Here is a 21,129-nt window from a genome sequence, read left to right on the forward strand (position 1 = left end):
TTAGGTAAGCTTGACTTTTCAGATTTGGAAGCTATGTCTGTTTTTTATACTTACTATTTATCTATTAAGAATCAATAGATTACAGATTGCATAATTGCAGACCTCTCTAAAACTGTTAGCTATAACTCATGATGTAACTTGATGTGCACCTTTATACTTCAGCGCTGAATCTATCTCGAGCCTATTATGTAACAACTACACATCGCATCGGTGAAGCTCACAGTGACTGTGATTGGCACACTCAGTACCATTGTCTCATCGTATGCATTTTCAGCTCTCTCAGACTCTACTGAGATTCAATGCAGAAGAAGAAATCACACATAAAGGGGTTCCCTGCCAACCGAGTTTGTAGCTGACGGTTGTTTGCTCGAGGACACTGGTCTCTTGCTGGTAGGTAACTCTCTAAGGTATTTCCCACTCCCATTGGTAGCTGTCTAAATCACTCAGATCAGTGTTGAGATAAGTTTAAGACGAAGTTATCAGTCTCTAGTCTCTCCCTCTGTGGACACCCCTTCAGGCAACAAGACAACTTGATGAGGTTTAGAGAAAATCTGATTTGGATGAAAACACTTTTTAAAACACTAACTTCATCTTAGAAAGCATGCCTTCCAGAAAGCTTTGAGGTCAAACTACACAGCTGTATTTCTTGAAACTTGGTGAAGAGACAGAGCAATGAAAAAGGAAGAATCTGTGAAATTTTAGTAAGGATCGGAATAACTTTATTTGAAATTGTATAACAGGCCATTGGCCTTGGCAGAGGCTCCGTGATGATCATGCAGTGAAAATCTAATATTGTTACAACCCTAGTTATTAGCCTCTGGGACTCATACCCATGGTTCTACAATAAATAACAGCACATCTCTTATCTTCTTGCCCCCCCCACTCCAAAAAAACCCAAAATAAACAAACCAACAAAAAAAACAAAAAACCCCAAAAAACAGCTCCTCATTAGCCCACATCTGCACATTTTATTTCCCATGTGGAAAACCATCATGCACAAGCTCGTGTGGATGCACAAGCACCTCTAAATGAAACACAGGCAGTCAATGGTGGGAAAAATCTGTCTAGGACCCAGACATTTTTCCCACCATTGACTGTAATGCATTTGCAGCCTGTGTGTGTGAGAGCAGCTGCTGCCTTCACCACTGCACTCCTGAGTGCCTTCTTCTCAGTTTTAAGCTGCAAACTTCAAGGTTTTGACTACAGTTTGACCCCTCTGACCTTCTTCTAATGGCTGACTTTTTAACCCCACACTGACCTGCTCACGAGTTTTTATTCTTTATTCAGTCTGCATGTGTTAAAAAGTAATGTGGCCTTCTTTGTGTATATAAAGAAGTTAAACAAGTATAATATTACAGCTGTTATTGAGGCGGGGAGGGGGGTAACACCTGGACTCACCTGGTGTCACCCCTACTTTTATTTTTTATTTTTTCGCTGCTTTATACCAGCCTCCCCCCCTGCTGCACCTACAACCTGTGCACTGGCTCATATACAGTACAGCGCGTGCGCATACATGCAAACGTGCACGCTCAAGTTAAGCAGCAAGTCATGTGGCACACACAGTTGCCATGTGACGCCTTTTCCTTTTTTTTCTCTTTTTGGAGTTATGCTTATTGTGGGATGTCAGTGACTGTGCTCATTACTATTATGGGATGCCACACGGGGGTGGGAGGGGGACGTCTCCATGGTAACCCCGGTTGCTAAGGGAGGGGTGTAGGTGTGTGTGGAAGGAGGGGGTGTGTGTTCGTGTATGCATAGAGGAATGGGGAAGAGGGGGGGGGGGTGGATTGACTATTATGGTCTGTACGTTGCAAGGTAACTATGCAGAGTGGGGGAGGGGTCAGTGAAGTGTGTGTGTATGTGTGGTAGTGGTGGTGGAGGGGGGGCATATTATGGGATGCCTGCCCCCTGATCTCTTTGTGTATGTGTGCGCGCGCGCGCGAGCGGGGTGTGTGTAGTGTGCAAGGAAGAGAAAGAGGAGACGGCGTCGTGCGCACACGCTGCTGCTACACACAAAAAACCACGGAAATATATTTAAATTGTTAAGATAACGGTGTACATACAAGAAAAAAGAGCCTCTAAGTGCTGACCGGCGAACAAACTGAGCCCGGAGTTACTGTTTTTGGAGCCGGTGTGGGACTCAAGTTGTGAGTATCAGTTTTTATTGTTTGTGGGTTTTACTTGAGTCAGGCTGGTTGGGATGCCGGGTGGTTATAAAAGAACCCACCGTGAGGTATTTTATGGGGTAGATATGAGCGAGTGAGGGGGTCCTGTGTTTGATCTGAACCTGGCCGCCGGTCAAGCTCGGCTAGCACGCATGCTAATGAGACGGAAACTAACGATAATGGCAAGATGGCATGTCAGCGGAGATGGAGTGTGGGCTAATCTTTACGAGCTGTCCAAAGTTAGAGTTATTGTCCAAAAAGAAACCTCGTGTGGGGATTGTTTATTGTCCTGATTGCTGTCTTATGTATATTCACTTCCTTCCGCTCTCTTTTTTTGTTCTTCTCTGCCCCCCACCCCCCCTACACTACAACACCTCCTCGACTTGGACGGACTCAAGCCTGGGTCAGAACTCTGGATTACCCTGGAAACTTTATTTAGTTAGCTAAACTGCTAGCTAACTAAAGAAAGAAAGTTTTCTGTTGTCCGCTATGTCTGCAAGCGACGATGAGAGGGATGAATACGGAGCCCCCGAGGACCGGTTAATGCACGGTAAGGCGAGGCTCATTTGTTAGCAGAGAATGCTAATGTTCACGCTGGGTTATGCGCTAGCATGAGCAGATGTTTTTGACATTCACATCAATCATGTTTGTTAGCATAATGCTAACTGCACAATGCGGCTAACTACCGGGTTGCTAACAGTAGCAAACCGGCTTCTTTCGCGGCTGAGTATCATTTTAGAAAGAAGTCCAGTTTTTACCACAACCTGAGGCGGCATGGTTGATGGTTGCATCGGAGTGAAGTCACGTCGACAAACCGGCATGTTCCCGGGGCCTAGCGTTAGCCAGCTACCGGTATTTTTACGTGTCGATGACAAGATGGAGGCAGCCAGTTAGCTTGAAAGCTGGCGGATGACGTTCAGCGGCGTCCCCCTCCTCATGGCCGGCGCCTTTGGTTTGAGTGTGCAAGGGGGGAAAAGTAATAATAATAATAATACGGAAATGAAAAAACAACACCCAGCTTTTTATTTAACCGTTATTTATCCCCGATCACCTTTTAGTTTTTACGTGCAGGTGTGGCCGATGTTTACAGTGTGCTTAATTCCGACGAGCACGCGCACCGTCCGCGATAGAACCGTTGAGAACAAACATTCAGCAAGTTAGCCGCAAATGCTAAAAATCGATTCAAAACAACACTTAAATCATCAAAAACGGTCCACTTTTTGTTCACGTGTTTTTAAAATCTTTATAACAGCAATAAAACAAACGGTGCAAAAGACAACACACTGTAAAATCATTCTTCTTTTCATTAATAGCCATACAGAAACCAATTATTCAGGCTAGCCTTTATGCTCAGATGTCTTACAAAGGTCAAACATTTTCTAATATTTTTGTCTTTTAATTCATATTTTGTTGTTTCTAGTGTCAGTACCTGCTAACTGGTTTGGAAATAAGCGAGCTTCTGAAGTACCGCAACACGTTTTAACTATTTTTTTTGGGTCTAATACTGCATAAGCTAAAACTGTGGAAAATCGTTTCCATTTTAGTAAAAAAAACATGTCAGCATTCAGCTATTAATAGATGCTGCAACTGAAAAGACGGTTAAAAATTGCACAGCTTATAAGATATAGCGATCAACCATGGTTTCTAATTGATTGTCAGCAAAGGTGCCAAACAAGTAAAAGACAAGTGGGAAAAAAATCACCAGTGCAATTAATCGAAAGTTACCATTAGTTGAAGCTTTCAAAAATGACAAAAACAAAATAATGTGGTTCAAAAATGTTTTTTTCTGATAAAGATCTCTTGATTCATGAGAGTAAAAGTTATATCTCTGCAGCTGTAAAGAAAAATGACAGATAATCAACAAAGGAAGGACAAAAACAGGGTTTAAATTTTTTTTTGAGTCCAGAAATATGCCTTTGAATTACTCATGCACAATCAACAGCCAGTTCTTAATTTTGCACTGGAATTGTATATAGGATGTATAATAATGTAGCTGAATAGCTGGTGAGTTATTTTCTGTTGACTGCAGTAGAGTTTGGTGCAATTTATAGATAAAAACCTGTGTCAAGAACTTAAATTCAATCTGTCAAAGTTCCTTTTGTGTCTTTGTTAGTGCCCTTTTTTGCACAGCTCAGAATGAATGTCATATGCAGTGTTTAGTTTTTCAAACTTTTGAGTTTCTAATAAGTGAAAATCTTGTCATTTAAAATGTGTTTTCCATCAGGAGTCATATTAGGTCTTCACAAGCACAGACACCACAGGGATCAAATCAGAGTACACAAAATTAGGTCTTTATATCTGTGGAGTAAAATCATCTGTGACGCAAAATCTGGTCTTTGTCCATAAAACATGCTTTTCTCACGCTTTGCATCAAATAGAAAATTCTAACACTGTGTCCATAAGGAGCTCTTTGTGTTAAACACTAGAATCAGATTAGAATAATTTTTCTTATCAGCTACAGCTGTGCGTCCGAGTACCTACACAAAGCTCAGTTACCTCCATTGACCCAAAAAGTCCCATCTCATTAAATCGTCTTCCTTTCCAGGTGCATCTTTGATGGCGACTTGCCATTTGCTTCTTACTGTAGTCCATTACATTAATAAGCGCTCAGTGCCAGATACTGGATCGAGATTTTTGCTGTTTGTGAGGCCTGCAGGGGTGTGGTTACATCATCCTGATGAATCAGTTGTAAATGATGGTTTTAACCACTAGAGCCAAACTCATTTAGTCACTCCCCCTCTGAGGGCAACTGGTGTAACTGGAAAGTAACTCAGATTACTAGTTTAACTGCTAACATCACAGGTCTTTAATTCCAGACATCTAACCGTGGATAACTTTAATGCTTTTTGACACTGAGTGAGACAGATGAAAACCCGGACTTTATTTTTTGTTTTTGATTACTGCAAAAAGGAGAAATTTGGTTACTTTCTATTTTATTGTACAAATAGAAACAATCAAGTCTTCTCAACACTTTTGTCCTTTTGTTAACACGACTGTTGAGCCAAGGGTCAAGTGTTCAGTGTACAGGGTGATAAGTAAACAAAAAAAGACCCAGATGAAAATGACCTTAAATCTCACTAGCACCCCAGAAATAATTTGAACTGTTACAGCAAGTTGCAGGTTACTCATTGGCTACTCAAACCTCAGATGTTTCTGCACCCTGAAGCTTGAGATCATCGTTTAGATGAGCTGGTGCCAGAGATCAGTTGTGACAATCTGCTGCTGATCGATAGGTGTTGCTTCTCTGAAAACTGTAGCTGATCAGTGTTGTTGTTGAAAATGTTGAAACGGAAAACACAATGATTGTTTTTTTTCCTCCAAAGTAAATTGTTGTATTAGCCCTCCTCTATCAGTTACAAATCTCTTTGCTTCTGCATTGATTGACACAACTGTACGCAAAGATCAAACTGCACCGACACCTGTATCTGTCACCTGGTTACAAAAATTAAGAGTTGCACAAAAAAGCCACACCAAACGGCACCAAAATGGGAACTTGCCAGCATGAGGGTGGCATAAGCGAGCAAAAACTAAGAGTAGTGTAGCAGACTCAAACATGTTCCAGAGAATATAAATCTGCCTTGTGGGAAGCAGTTAAAGGGGAATTCCCTCTAATTTTAAGATATTTGAATTTCAGGCCCTGGGATCATAAAACTCGACATCTGGAAACAAAGCTTCTTTACAAATTCTGTCATTTCATAGTTCCACTGTGATCTGTAACGCCTGCCGTTTACCTGTGAAATAGCCGAATCAAGAATTAAACAGACTCGATGCAAGTATTTAGCAGCCTGCAGCTGGTGTCGAGTTTCCAGCAGGATATGCAAGCGTCCTCCGATACGCATGTCATCTTCACGGCCAGCTGTTCATTGTTGTTATCTTGCAGCACAAACACTGACACACAGTTGCTCCTTTGTACACCTTAACAATGAAATTTCTCTGTTGGCCTGATCTGCAGATGACGAGGAAGCAGAGATCTCTGAGAACGAGACTCCGAAGGTGAAGAAGAAAAAGAAGGCAAAGAAGAGCAGAGAGAGCAAGGGCAGCAAGCGGCGGTCGCGCAGAGAGGTGAGGGGATTATCCAATTAATCTGGGGTGTTTGTATATATGGGGGTCTCTGGAGATCTAGTTTCAGTTCTGGATTAGAAAGATAAACATGTGATGCTGAGTAACTCTAGAACAGAAACCTACTACAAGTTGACGATTTGTTTTCCGGTCATTTTGGGTCTCTGTTTGCTCACTGCGCCTTTCTCCTTGTTCCAGGAGCTGCCCATTAGCTCCCCAGAGCCCATGGACTTGGGCGGCGTAGATGATGGTGAAGATGCCGGCCCTGGCCAGCGCTCAGAGAGCGAGGGCAGCGACTACACTCCCGGGCGCAAGAAGAAGAAGAGAGCCAGCAGCGGCAAGGACAAGAAGAGGAACAGCGCCGCAGCGGAGAGGAGCGCCTCCAAGAAGAAAGAACCAGAACCAGAGGAGGATGAGGATGACGATGATGATGACGGCATGGTAAGGAAGGCGAGCAATGGAGGTCCATGCGCGTATAACACATTTAGTTGAAGTTTTTGGTCACTTTGAAATACTTTGTTACAAAAATAATGCTGCAGACAACAGCTTGTTATGAGTAACGGAGTAAAGAACAAACTTGCTATAGTTTCTCTGTACAGTTAAAAGGTTTGTTATTGGTTTAAAGTACCCTTCTCTCCTCTGCGAAGAGCAGGTATTGATAGTCGTACCTGTAATGGAGTCAGCAGCTGTTTAACAAACAGATTTGATGTGAGACGTCCTCAAACAAAGAGCCGATTCTGGCCAGTTCTGAGGCCGCCAGCCAATCGGGGCCCTTGTAGTTAATGACACTCAGTGCAACATAAGAGAGGGTGGATTGGGGTGTGTGAAGACATATGCTGTTACTATGGCAACACCACCTAACGCTGCACTACGCACTTGACCCTGTTTCTTTGTGGTTAGATAAACACAATTTGATTCATTGGGAGAGCCGTCCTGCATCAGGTCTGCAGCTCAGGCTGTGAGATGGGAAGTGAACGGAGCAGAAAACCAGGTGTTTTTATCAAACTGTTCACCTTTTTATTAGCATTTAAACTTCAAAAGAAACTGTCTTTAGAAGACAGCAGTTTAGAAGTTAAATTTCACTTATGATTCTGGCTTTAAAGAAAGAGAACATCTTTAGACAACAGAAGAAAAGGCTTTAAACTTTTGGAGGGATCATTAGCAGAGTTATTTTTATTGGTTTGCGCTTTGCAGCGACCACAGTGTGCAGCTTCCAAGCTTTTCGGACATCTTGTTCAAAGTTCAGCAGATCTAAACTTTGACCTCTGCTGATGGAAAGGAGCCATCCAGCAGGCAGAGAAGACAAAATGGAGAAACATCAGTTGTCTGAATTAACTGAGTTTCTATCAACCTTAAGAGGGGAAAAAACATTAAAGATCTGGTGATATTCACTACTGGTGTGGGAGTACTGTGCTGCACGAGCCTTGTGGCCTGCCCATAACTTGGTGGAAGCTAAAATCAGTCAGTGAGCCTGCAGATGCCCTTCATGAACATAAAGCCCAGCTCCCTGTGGGGCTGCCCTGTGTCCCCCACCACTCTAATAATTGGATTAAATACTCGATTAGCATTTTTGCCATAATTGCCATAATTGCCTGAAGCCTGCTTGCTGTAGAGATGAAATGGTTTACCTACTGTGATGAGTGATGTCCAGTCCCTTTTCTGGACAAAACGAGCCAAACATTTTGTGATTCCAGCTTCTACATTGTGAAAAATTCTGCTTTTCGTCGTCTTATGTGACAGACACCTGAACTCTTAGGAGGTTTGCACCATTAAACAGTTTGTATTTTAAGCAATCAAAGGGATCAACGTCACGTCATGAATGGCCTCATTGCTCTGGGCCAGTAAAGAAGTACAGTGATCCTCAGCAAACTCACTGAAATGAAGCCTCTCCAAGTAGCTTCTTCTCCCACCTGGTGTTCTCACATTAAAATACCACTGAACGTCTTTCATTAAACCACCTGTGCGGATAGTTTAAATCTGAAAAGTATTGTTTGTTGTATTTTTGCTCCCATCCACTGTTGATGTTTTCAGTTTTCACCCACCATAAAAGCTGTTTGAAGGCAGATGAACTGCTTCAAATTTCTTAGAAACTTTGCAGTATCCAGCTGCAGCATACAGGAGGCAGTGTTTACTACACTGTGCTTATTTCAAGGCTTTAGTTCCTTTTTTTCCTTGAAGTATACAAATTGATTAAAATGTCCATTTCTGTGGGCCAGAAAAAGCCTGATCTATTTGCCCAGAGGCCTGTTTGATGCTGAAACTCTCTAGTAATAGTTTGTTTATTTTGATAAAACAGGCTCTTGGTAAGATAAGAGTTGGACAGCAGGGGCAAAACTTCAGTGACAGTGTTTACTGTTGTCCTCCTTGTGAACAGTGGCACAGGACTCCCACCGTGTGGTTCCCTTTGATGTTGTTTTGGTTTGCTGTGCACCTCCTGATTTTTGTAACCTTTCCAAGACAAATGGTTGATCTGCAGGTATTTGAATGGGAGGAGAAAACCTTAAAGAAACCTTTTGCAGTTTTGAATTCTTTTATTCATATTTCTGCAATGAGGGGATTCATTTGTCTTTTAATACAGTCAGGGCTCGCAAAATCACTAGCCCGACGTCCCGGGGCTAGCGATTTTTCTGGTCGGGCTACCAAAATCCATGTCAGCCCTGTCCGTCAGGCTGTCTTAGGAAGAAAAAATATGTCAATGCTTTTGCATTCTTTGGCAAACGTAGCTGTCAGTATGTGACATATTGAAATCACGCTTGAGTTTCTGCTTGTTTTTTGCTTCACTTTCACTTTGCGATGGCGCAAACTGTGAATAGAGAGCGGCAGCTACTGACTGGTGAGTGACAGATTGATTGCGCACCAATTCTTCTGACATCGTCTTATCACTCATTAGCTTACTGTTCAAACGTGACAAGTGAAGTCTCCCGCAGCAAGCTTAAACATGTGATACAGGTTGATTGCGCAGAGAATCGCTGATCATTATGCAAGTGCCTGTGTGAAAGCAGATGGATTTACGCAGGTATTTTAGTTCTGCAGAGCCAAATAAGACGGGTCGGGGTGAAGAAGGGACAGCCAAAGAAAAGCCGATCACAAAACGGAAAAGATATGACAAATCAGGCTATGAGACAAAAACAAAAGCGCATGGACAAAAGAATTTCTGTGGCTGAATATGACGAGCTAATAACATAATGTTCTGCCGGGTGTGTCTTGAGTTTCCCTCGATTTCTGAGTCGACAAGCACCTTTGTTACTGGGACCAGTAATTTTAAGAAAGACCCCATTAGAACCCACAAGAAATGCAAGAAATGCATTATTGCTCAGTCTGCAGCATCTTTCCCAGAACAAACGCCAATTGCAAAAAAACTATTAAAAATAAACCTGAAAATTCTGTTTAGAACAGCGTGATGTTGCAAAGAGTGAACTACCTTTGGCAAAATTTAACAGTCTTTGCAAACAAAGCAAATGGCCTCGATCTTGGTTCCACTTGCCTCTGACCCGTGACTTCAGTGGAAATGTCAGATTCAGGATCTACACAGTTCTTACAAGTTCATAGAAATTTCTGTTCAATTAGAACCAAATATTTGAGTTGATGATTGTAATTTTTTTTTTTTTTTACAGTTGTTGTAATTTGTGTTTTAACAATTTTTTAAGTCAATCAAAAAATTTTCCTCTTTTTTTTTTCAGGCTACTTAAATTTATTTTGGGCTACCAAAAACTGAAGAGTGTCAGCCCGAAGGGCTACCAGAGATTTTGAAATTTTGCGAGCCCTGATACATTTAATCACACATCATTTAAAAGAAGACTGAGTCAAAGTATCAGAATCAGAATATTTTAATAAGTTCAACAGGGTTGTGATGATGTGGAGTGATCAGTGAGTCAGCTGTAACCACAGCATCACTGCAACTAATGATTATTTTTCATTTATCATTTAGTCATCAAAGAATGAAACATAAGGACAAATTTCCATCAAACTCTTAATTCACGTACACAAGTTTTGATTGAGGTTTGTTTAACAAGGACAGGAAAGTGAGAAGAAAAACAGCAGAACAACTAATAAATGAGTAAATCGTAAAGATTCTCATCAGGTTGGTGGTGATCTAATGGATTGACTCTACTCACACTGAATTATCAGCTTAATTAACAAACAGTCTGATGTAATTATTTTTAAAAGTTTAATGGTCAGTGTCACTTTTGTTTCAGCTTCTCGGTTGCTTGCTCGATGCTCATTTTGGAGCTTCTTCACGGGCCACTCAAACCCCTCGTGCATGCAAGTGTGGTCAGTGGAGTTGTTATTTCAGTTACTGTGAAAAGGATGTTATTCCATGGATTATGTAAAAGTCTGTGGAATAATAATTTTGTACGTTGTGGGGTAAAATAAAGCCACAAACCACCTACTGGACTCTTTCTGATGCGCAGAAAGGGAACAAAAGTGCTCTTTTTGTAGGAGGGGAGCCTTTTATGCTGCTTAAGGGCACAGCAGCACCTTTCTTAAAAATCAAATTGAAACCCTGCTGGTTGGTTTTATGCGTCAGATTCATAAGTCACAGATGGTCCCACATGTTGGTCACTCGGTCTGTGTGTGATCAGTTGATGCCGTCCTCGTTCAGCAGGAGTTTATTACGTAAAGCTTCTTTTCTTGGGAATAATGACGTTCTGAAATAAACACGCCTCCCGTTGTGTTGTTTCTGTGGCATGTACTGAATTGTGGTGGCTCTATTCAGCGGGTGCTTGATCTGTGCGCTCTGTTATCTGATCAGATCCATATTGATAACACTTTACAGCGCTAACGTGGTTTTGAGAAAACAGGAAGTTCTGGTCTTTGCATTATGCCAGGTTTTGAGACACTGTAGGCTTTTTTACCTGCGTCACAGGATGTTAGCAATCTTTTCTTTTTTCTTTTTTTTTTTTTAAATGAAGAATGAATTTTGTTTCACTAAAGGCACCAAGTGGACCTGAGTCATTGTAGTTTGCATATCAAAATTATTACGTTTTCATTGTTTTACCTGTCAGAGTAATGGCCCATTCCCACTCAAGGTATTTGTCATATTAAATAAAGAGCAGAGGTGTCGTCTGCGACCCAAACCCAATTCGCAGGATGGATACAACCTTTTAGTTTTTATTGTGTGGTCTTATTAAAGTGCACATTAAGCATTTCCTTGTGTGATACTCTAACAGGGAACAGGCCTCTTTTTTTTTTGAATAGACTTTAGTGTTTCCCACAGTTGGATTCATTTTGTGGCGAGGGTGGGACATTAAAACAAAACATGTGAGAGGCATTAATACATTATCTTATGTTTTCATTTGTGTCCATTTGTTTTTTATTTGATTTTAACAGTTTGTTTTTGTATTTTTGTTTCTGCAGGAGCCGAAGTCGTCATCTCAGCTGCTGGATGACTGGGGCATGGAGGACATTGACCACGTCTTCACCGAGGAAGACTACCGCTCGCTGACTAACTACAAAGCCTTCAGCCAGTTTGTCAGGTACATGGACGGATGTGATATAAAGTGCTAGATAAATAAAAGTGTGCGGCATCGAGAGCTCGTACACGGTGCAGGCGTAACTGTTTGTTGACTTTGGGTTTTAAAGGGATGTTGGAGAAGAGTGCAACAAAAAGGTGGTGAAGTTAATTTTACCATCTCATGGAAAGCTGCCACTTCCACTGTCCTCTGTTAATCAGTCCAGGATCACCTGCTTGGACTCGTCCAGTTGCAGGGAAAGAAGGAACAGCAAAAACATAAATAATGATAATTCAGTTTCCTGCTAATTTACACTGTAAATGCACAGAAACAACAGAAACCAACTCCCAGCATTGCTTCTGTTACTCACTGCTCAGGATGTAACCGTGCAGACTTGCACAGCAGCTGATACCTACTGAACACATGTGACCCACAGCAACATCAAAACGTTGAACTTTGACTAAAATAAACTGCTAAAGAAACTCATCATGATCAGTAATCAACGTGCAGTCAGCTGTATGTGTACCATTCGTTTGATGCTAAATGAACTCGTGCCCATTCTTAAAATTTTATTTCCTGACACCCGTCTCAGGCCCCTCATCGCTGCCAAGAACCCAAAGATCGCCGTGTCTAAGATGATGATGGTTCTGGGCGCAAAGTGGCGTGAGTTCAGCACCAACAACCCTCTGAGGGGAGCTGCTGCTGCCAACGCCGCCCTGGCTACCGCCAACGTGCCGGCTGCTGTTGACACCATGGTAGCAGAGGTCACGCCGCCCGCCGCAGCACAGCCGCCTCCGGCGGAGCCTCCTCAGGCTCCTGCTCCCCCGCTCCGCAAGGCCAAGACCAAGGAAGGCAAAGGTATCCTGAGCAGGAGAGGTCACATGACAGGCTAAAATATCAGCCTCCTGTATCTGTGTGACGCTAAACTGAGTTTTTCTCCTCTTCTTCTTTTTATTTTTTCCCCGGCAGGTCCCAACGCCCGCAGGAAGCCAAAACCCGCACCAAAACCACAAGAGAAGAAGAATAATACGAAAACAAAGAAAGTGGCTCCTCTCAAAATCAAACTGGGCGGCCTCAACAGCAAGAGGAAACGCTCATCAGTAAGTATCAAAATATCATCATCATCATCTGTTATTAAACCCACCACTGTGCCCAGTATAGAATAGTGTTTTTAACCAGTTTATTAAAAAAGTGGGGAATGGGTATTGGCTGTTCAATAAGGTAGTGCAGTAAGAGGCACAGGTCAAAGTTCATTCAAGCATTTCCGACGAGTCAGGTTACATCAGCTTGTTTAATGAAACCCTGAAGCCAAGAACAAAGCTGTCTGTGCCTCGAACCAGGAGGAGTTTATTTTGCTTTTGCGTTTATTCGTTTTAATTAAGTTCGTGTTACACGTTACTCCAAGTAGCTGCAGAAGAAATCCTATTCTCTTAAGCTGAGGGAACCCTGTTGTATCCTAAACGCATCTTAAAATCTTGTGTCCCGTGCGCACAGAGCGAGGAGGACGAGCCCGACGTGGACAGCGATTTTGATAACGGCAGCATCAACAGCGTGGCGGTCTCCGAGGGGTCAAACAGTCGCAGCAGCCGCAGCAAAAAGAAGCCATCCAAGAGCAAACCCAAGAAGAAGAAAGGTGCGTCTTTAAGACTGAAACGAAGCTCAGGTGTGATGAGCCGGTGCTCCTGTGCTCGCTTAAACAGTTGCTGATGGGGCGTACCGATTGAAGATTGCTGGTTAGCTGTGCAGTAATAACTGCGTTCGGGGTGAAGTGTTAGTAGCGTGTGGCCTTCTTGACGACATGAGGAGGAGTGTACACACACACACATTAATCACTGCGACTGAGTCAGAGCAGTTTGGTATATTTAGAAGGACGATGTCTTCATCAGGCCCGTCGCCTGCTGATGCCTCTTCTGTAGCTGTTGTCACCGGTCGGATGACGTAGCGGATGGAGTCACATGAACTGAAAGATGACGGAGTCCTCGCAGACACCCTGCTGCGTAGGCGTGGAAACTTTGAACTGGTTAAGGTTTTAGCTGCAGATGGAAAGTAGAATTTGCGCTGGGAGATTATTGGATTACAGTTTTTGGCCGTGAGTGATTATGAGGGTAAGATAGTCGGAATATAATTATTACAACCTTTCATTTTCACTAAAAAGCAGTTTTGGGTTTTTTTTTCTCCTTATAAATCTAATGCACAGATTTCTTGTAGAGCTGTGCGGTTCTGGCTGTAGAAACTCAGACTTGCGAGCACTTTTGATCATCTTGAGGACATTTGGCAGATGAGAAGGAGAGCCTGTTTCTGTAGGGGACGTCAGGCTGCTGTAGAAGAACCTGTGGACAAATGACAAAGGCTGCCTGTGGCTCCTTTTCCATCTGGATGTCTAAAGATCCTCAGCAACCACCCTGCTCTGTGGTTGCTGAGGGTCCTGTGTTATCTAGGCCAGCGGTCCCCAACCCCCGGGCCTTGTACCGGTCTGTGAGTCGTTTGGTACCGGGTCACGAGAGTTGAGGCTCAGGTGTGAAATGTATAGTTTTCAGGGTTTTTATCGGTTTTCAGCGTTATTTTGTTATCGTTTTTATCGTTAACTCTGTTTTCCTGGGTCTTTTCACGTGTGTTATGAATAAATCTCCTTTTTTTCGGTACCGGTACTAGTTTTATTTTGTTGTATTTATCCGCGACACCTTAAAGGCCGGTCCGTGAAAATATTGTCGGGCATAAACCGGTCCGTGGCGCAAAAAAAGGTTGAGGACCGCTGATCTAGGCCTCTTGTCGGCTCATCTCCATCCACAGATGCCCCGGTGGAGACCAGCGAGACGCCTTCCTGTCAAAAACATCCTTATTTGAACCTTCAATCTTAAACTGGGAGACTTTGTACCTCATTTGAATGTCCAAGGATAACTTTGGCGTGCTGACTGGAGTAGCCAGGAATCGAACCATCAACCTCCTGTAGACCGTTTCTCCCTACTGATTTATAACTGTTTAACTATGATGTTTTATATCAAGATTAGTTATTTATCAAAATAATGAACATTGGGGTTCTACCATATTTGAGCAGCCCTACCCTAAGTGTCCTAAAATATAAATGGTCAGTATATTTATTTTATTTAATTTAATTTCACTGTTGTCCGTCGAAGGCACTGCAACTTTTTTTGGCTTTTGTTCAGCCAGATTCAGGCGAGTGAGGTTTAACACACTCCTGTAGTTTGCGCAAATGTTTTGTTTTTGGTGACACTTTAGATTTTGATCAAACACTTTAGCTCTTTTTTTTTCTTCTTTCCTTCCCACTAACCCAAACTTGGTTTGGTCAGCAGGCTGAAAATCTGAGTGTTTTTGTTTCTGGCTGTGTTTAGGTGTTTCGGTGGGATCTCTCTCTAAAACAGTTACTTCATCCTAGTGAAGCCCGTCAGTTTCAGTCTGTCGGTGTCATTGAGAGAATCTGAGCTTGAGGGGAAAGAGTGACTCACTGAGTGGTTTTTTCTCTGACAAGCAACATAAACACACAGCTCAGTGTCATAAACACGATCACGGATCACAGCGCGTATCACTTCCTGACTCTGTTAACGTGAGACGTTAGTAGATGTAATGCTTTTTGTCCTTCCTCATCAGAAGTAGAAGACGGTGACGGCTATGAGACGGACCACCAGGACTACTGTGAGGTGTGCCAGCAGGGTGGGGAGATCATCCTGTGCGACACCTGTCCCAGAGCGTACCACATGGTCTGCCTGGACCCTGACATGGAGAAAGCACCGGAGGGCACCTGGAGCTGCCCGCACTGTGTAAGAAACTTACTCCACCTTAAAAAAATAATTACCCTTCTGAAGGTCAGACAAAGCACATAAAGTGGCTTCAGTTGCTTAATAATGGACGTTTTATTTTATAGTGGTAACATCAGGAGGTTCTAGCTTTCTGATGTTTAAACAAAAGTGCATCTGTTCGATCACAAAGTCTGGGTTCAAACATTTCAGCGTGGAGCGGTTACCATTTTTCTTTAATTTGTCACTGGTAACACTGTTTCTTTTTTTAAATCATTAGACACCAGTTAAAATAGTTGGAAACTGTAGAAGAAACATTGTGATTAAAGGTCATAAAGCATAAACTGTCCTGCGATTGCAGGAAAAGGAGGGCATCCAGTGGGAAGCCAGAGAAGACGGCTCCGATGGCGAGGAGGACAACGGAGACGCGGGCGACATGGAGGAGGACGACCACCACATGGAGTTCTGCCGAGTTTGTAAAGATGGCGGAGAGCTGCTCTGCTGCGACTCGTGCCCCTCGTCGTACCACATCCACTGCCTCAACCCGCCGCTCCCCGAGATCCCCAACGGGGAGTGGATCTGCCCCCGCTGCATGGTGAGCGAGAGGACGGTCAGGGTTAAACGTGGTGATTGTGCTAACATGCGTTATTATTATTTATTGATCATGTGGTCAGTTATGGGATTCTTTAGGTCACCGTGGTTTTAAAAATAAAAGAGAGAGAAGAAGGAAGGATTTGATAATATATAATACCTTGTGCATTATGTTAATATACTAGTTTTGGCATAGTGGCACAATAGTGGCACAAGTTCTCCACCAGTGCAGGTTTTGGTTGGGGAGGCCTTCCAGAACACAAGGGAACAAGAACGGCAGAGGTGGAGTTTGTTTGTTGGAGACTCAAAGCCAATGAGTGACATCAGAGACCACAACAATAGTGACCTGACTAACCTGCCAGTAGGAAAACACTAGATGGGATGAAGTGGTATTAGCTGGTTAGCTAATGAGGGGATTGTCCACTAGTAAACCGACCATGTTGTTGTCATAGGCATTAAAAAAAACATCTGTCCTCTCAAAAGTTCTTTGAAGTTTGAAGTTTTTTGTTTTTTTTAAAAGCTGAAACTGTTTTTAGTGGATCAACTGATTTTTTTCTTTTTCACCAGTTTTAATTAAAAGCATCCAAAAAGACTTAAACCTTTACTGCCCCCCTCCCCTCCAGTGTCCACCCATGAAGGGGAAGGTCCAGAAAATCTTGACATGGCGCTGGGGAGACCCCCCTCCTCCCACACCGGTCCCCCGTCCCCCAGACCTCGCAGCCGATGCCCCCGACCCCGCCCCGCTGGCAGGGCGGCCCGAGAGGGAGTTCTTCGCCAAATGGTGCAACATGTCCTACTGGCACTGCTCGTGGGTCACGGAGCTCCAGGTGCGTGCAGCTTCAGGAAAGCTTTAAATCTCTGATAGCTGAAGCTCATCCTAAACTTCTTCTCGTGCATGTTGTGCAGCTGGAGCTGCACTGCCAAGTGATGTTCAGGAACTACCAGAGGAAGAACGACATGGAGGAGCCGCCCCCCATCGACTTTGGGGAAGGAGAGGAGGACAAGTGTGTCAAGAGGAAGAGCAAGGACCCCATGTATACACATCTGGAGGAGAAATACCTCCGCTTTGGGATTAAGATGGAGTGGCTGATGGTTCATCGAATCCTTAACCACAGGTCAGTCTGAGCTTCTTACAGACACAATGTTACACAGATTAGACTTCAGCTCTGATTCTGTACTATTCGTAAACCATCAAAAAGAGTCACTTTTTTCTGTCAGAATACATTATTTTGAATTAATTATAAACTTTTTTAGATTTAGATTTTTAGATTACTTCATTAGTGTTTACACAATCTCTAAACTTATTCTATTCAATCTTAATTTTTGTCATTCTCACTGTTCTGGAGTGAACAATGTACTAAAGACAACAAATAACTTTGATTAAATCTTCTGTGCCGGCTCTTTTCCCCCAGTGTGGACAGAAAAAATAACGTCCACTACCTGATCAAGTGGAGAGAGCTGCCGTACGACCAGGCGACCTGGGAGGCCGAGGACATGGACATACCCGAGTATGACCCGTACAAACAGCAGTACTGGAACCACAGGTGAGTTAAGTTCTGCACAGCTGTGTTAACAACCTGGAACTTGCCGCTGTTTACTCATAGTGCGTGTTTGTTCCAGAGAGCTGATGATGGGAGAGGAGGGAAGACCTGGGAAGAAGATAAAGGTGAAAGGAAGAGTGAAGCGGCCTGAGAGACCTCCTGAGAACCCGGTGATCGATGTAAGTTGGAATTAATGAGTCTTTGAGAGGGAATGAGTCCTAAAACTCAGTCAGTGGGTTTTAGGTGACTTTATGCTCGCTGCACTGGTCACAACTAGAGCAGGGCGATATGGCCAAAAATATTTATCACGATATAGATTTGAAAATTTGCGATAACGATATAACTGAATTGATGCGAGACTCCACAACTTTAGTAGCGCAACCCCCTCCCCCATCCATTTATTTTCACTTAAACAAGCAGCTGTTTTTTTTAATGTGCATTAAAGCTATATAAAAAGTTAACAAAGTTTAACCAAAAAACATTTCCAGTAGAAATGGGCTGACATATCCTGAGCATAACCATGTATAATATCCACTGAAGTTAAAAAGAGGAGCTTTGCAACATTAAACTGCAGTGTGCCAAATAAAAAAAGTCCAATACATATTTTTCGGACCATAAGGTGCACGGGATTATAAGACACATTAAGTGAAACAAAGCAGTCAGATAAATCAAACTTTATTCAACTCATTCTTCTTGCTTCCTCCACTTCTGTACCATTGATTCATTAATGCTGTATTCTATCACAGCTGCTCTATTCCCATGTTGTTGCAGTATATTAATGACTAACCTCGTATTGTGGATGGATTATCTCAGTTGTTCTCCTGACTGAAGTTTGGTCCGTTTACAGCATCCTGCCATGCGACTGCATTTGTCTCTAACCATCAGGATGGTTCACGTTAACTTTTATCGAGTGGAAAAAAGTTAGCGTTCATCCTCCAGCTTCACTGTTTATGTTATGCTAGCATAGCTGTGTCGCTAGCGATCACGTAGCACATCGTTAAATACCAGCTAGCCCAACTTTAATAACCTTACAAACGTCACTGCTGTTTAGATTTCTGTCTTCATTTATGTTGGAAGTGATAGCAGAGCTGTACGTTTGAATTTTTTCAGAAATCTCTCAGTCAGAACATGCTATATCATGTTTAGGTAACTAACAAAACTAGGGAGCTAACTTCCTGCTAACTTCCTGCTAACTTCCTGCTAACTTCCTGCTAACTTCCTGCTAACTTCCTGCTAACTTCCTGCTAACTTCGAACTCCGTTAAATGTAATAAATTCTGTTTTCATGGATGCCTGGATGTTAAACTTCATAGTTACACCTGGTAAAGCAGCAATGCTGATCGTTTTTTTAAAGGTGAAAGAATTTAGTTGGTCTTTCTAAGTTCTGAATTTGGGAATTCAAATTCAACAACGATTATCTAAAAGCATAAAAATAACCTTGATGCATGAACATCCTCCAAAACCGCTCGGGTTGCCTCTAAAAGTGACTGTTTTTTTTTTCAATCCAGTAAAACTAAATGGCACTCAAAGTGTTTTCTTTCTACCGTTGACATCCATCAACTGACATCTTCGTGGTTGGTTTTTAGCAACTTTGAGGTCAATTGCCATTTAGTTCCATATGATTCATGAGAAAGCCAGTACCTCCAGAACTGGATGAGCCGCATTCCAAAGTGCAGATGAATAAATCCCCACAAGAACCAGAGGGAAGAAAATGGTTAAATGTTTATGTGCCCTCAAACTCTTCCTGATATTCCCGAGGCCTGGCTGTCTTTGGAGAGGTGGGCTTCTTCTCCTCTGTAGAGTTTCTGGGTGGTCTTGATGACACACTTCCTGTAGTTATAAATTTATATTTTCTTTAAATTAAAAATAATTCCTGATATTCCTTACTATAGGGCGTCTTGATTGCGTCTGCCCTTGTTTATAAATTGTAATTCTTCCGTTTCCAGCCCACCATCAAATTTGAGCGTCAGCCGGAATACCTGGACAGCACGGGGGGGACGCTGCACCCCTACCAGCTGGAGGGTCTCAACTGGCTGCGGTTCTCGTGGGCTCAGGGCACCGACACCATCCTGGCCGATGAGATGGGTCTGGGAAAGACGGTGCAGACCGCCGTCTTCCTTTACTCGCTGTATAAAGAGGTGAGTGGCTGTGAGACGCTGGATCCTGTTATACCCCTGTGGGGCCGCACATGCTGGAGCTGTAACTGTATATCTTCTTTTGTGGTTAAAAAGCTTTGGGTTTAGCTCTTCTCCACCTTTTTGTTGGAAATTTGAGCTTCTACTCGAACCAGGCTTAAACAGTTTTACTCGTGTGATTTTTATTTCTGTTTTTGTTGAATTTAGTTTGAGATGAATTAATGAAATGAATTTTTTGTTCAGTGCTACAACTCAGCGCTGCTCTGTGTGGCTGTTGTCTGTAGGTGGCTGTCATCCTATTGGCTAGCAGCCATCCAGCCATTTTGTATAAACCAGGTGAAATCTGACGACATTAAGCTGGATCAGAAACAGTAAACCACCACTCATCATATGTGCGGCTGCTGCCACCTGAAGGTGGGAGGCCAGAATGCACTTCCTGCAAACTTCCTCCAACTGAACTTACTAGGATTTTATTGACAATATTTTTAGTTTCTTTATTGATTTGTGGGAAAAGCAGCTTAAATATGCTTTCAGTCATAGACTCATTAGTTGAAATCAGCGATCGACTTCCACCCGAGATGTTGATATTTTTTGTAATGCACAGAATATTTTACAGATTAGTTAAATTTGGGAATCCCAAGAGTTTGTTGAACACTTTTATTTACCAGGTGGAGTTAAGACCAGTGGGTCTGGGGCAAAGCGCCGGTGACCTGCGTCTGTATGATGCTTTACACTCCTCGTTTCCTCTTCCAGGGTCACTCCAAAGGGCCGTTCCTGGTCAGCGCGCCCCTCTCCACCATCATCAACTGGGAGAGAGAGTTTGAGATGTGGGCGCCTGACATGTACGTAGTGACATACGTCGGAGACAAAGACAGCAGAGCCGTCATCCGGGAGAACGAGTTCTCCTTCGAGGATAACGCCGTCCGAGGAGGCAAGAAGGCCTCCAGGATGAAGGTAAGGAGACGGCGGCGTGAGTGGAAATCCGTAAAACAAATAGCAAACCTCAGGAAAAAAGTGTGTTCAAACTTGAGTTTGAGTTTTGGCGATTTCCTCCAACAGAAAGACGTATCCATCAAGTTCCACGTTCTGCTGACGTCCTACGAGTTGATCACCATCGACATGGCCGTCCTGGGCTCCATAGATTGGGCCTGTCTGGTGGTGGACGAGGCCCACAGGCTAAAAAACAACCAATCAAAGGTACGACACACAGGGGAGGGGCGCTTTCGCACAAGCGAATCATTTTTCAGCAACAACGCGGGCAATAAAAATCCCAGACTGTAATAACAAAACAAAGAGAAGCTGTTCTGTGGTTGAATCAGAAGTTTATCTGAATCATCGGGCTGCTTGTCGGCATGGTTACTTGAAACAGCTGTAATAAATCTGTTGTGAGTGCGTCTGAATTGGAAACATGTGCAGCTGCCTGTGAATTCTCAC

General features: G+C 43.0%; 1 protein-coding gene across 2 annotated transcripts in view; it reads left to right on the top strand.

The window, feature by feature from the left end:
* The first annotated feature begins 1,923 nt into the window (after positions 1–1,923).
* The window catches only part of chd4a (chromodomain helicase DNA binding protein 4a), a 30,561-nt gene continuing 11,355 nt past the window's right edge, over positions 1,924–21,129 (top strand). For both annotated transcript variants that reach the window (XM_087834501.1, XM_087834503.1), the window contains exons 1-17: positions 1,924–2,147; positions 2,564–2,715; positions 6,118–6,227; positions 6,423–6,665; positions 11,583–11,701; positions 12,270–12,535; positions 12,647–12,777; positions 13,172–13,310; positions 15,284–15,453; positions 15,791–16,024; positions 16,644–16,847; positions 16,927–17,135; positions 17,433–17,564; positions 17,641–17,740; positions 19,507–19,698; positions 20,449–20,649; positions 20,755–20,892. In XM_087834501.1, the coding sequence (XP_087690627.1) occupies positions 2,655–2,715; positions 6,118–6,227; positions 6,423–6,665; positions 11,583–11,701; positions 12,270–12,535; positions 12,647–12,777; positions 13,172–13,310; positions 15,284–15,453; positions 15,791–16,024; positions 16,644–16,847; positions 16,927–17,135; positions 17,433–17,564; positions 17,641–17,740; positions 19,507–19,698; positions 20,449–20,649; positions 20,755–20,892 (2,649 nt within the window). In that variant the 5' untranslated portion in view covers positions 1,924–2,147; positions 2,564–2,654. The remainder of the gene's footprint in view (positions 2,148–2,563; positions 2,716–6,117; positions 6,228–6,422; positions 6,666–11,582; positions 11,702–12,269; positions 12,536–12,646; positions 12,778–13,171; positions 13,311–15,283; positions 15,454–15,790; positions 16,025–16,643; positions 16,848–16,926; positions 17,136–17,432; positions 17,565–17,640; positions 17,741–19,506; positions 19,699–20,448; positions 20,650–20,754; positions 20,893–21,129) is intronic.

The sequence above is a fragment of the Neolamprologus brichardi genome, chromosome 22 (genome assembly GCF_056152115.1).
Source record: "Neolamprologus brichardi isolate AB-2024 chromosome 22, ASM5615211v1, whole genome shotgun sequence".
Taxonomy (NCBI): Eukaryota; Metazoa; Chordata; class Actinopteri; order Cichliformes; family Cichlidae; genus Neolamprologus; species Neolamprologus brichardi.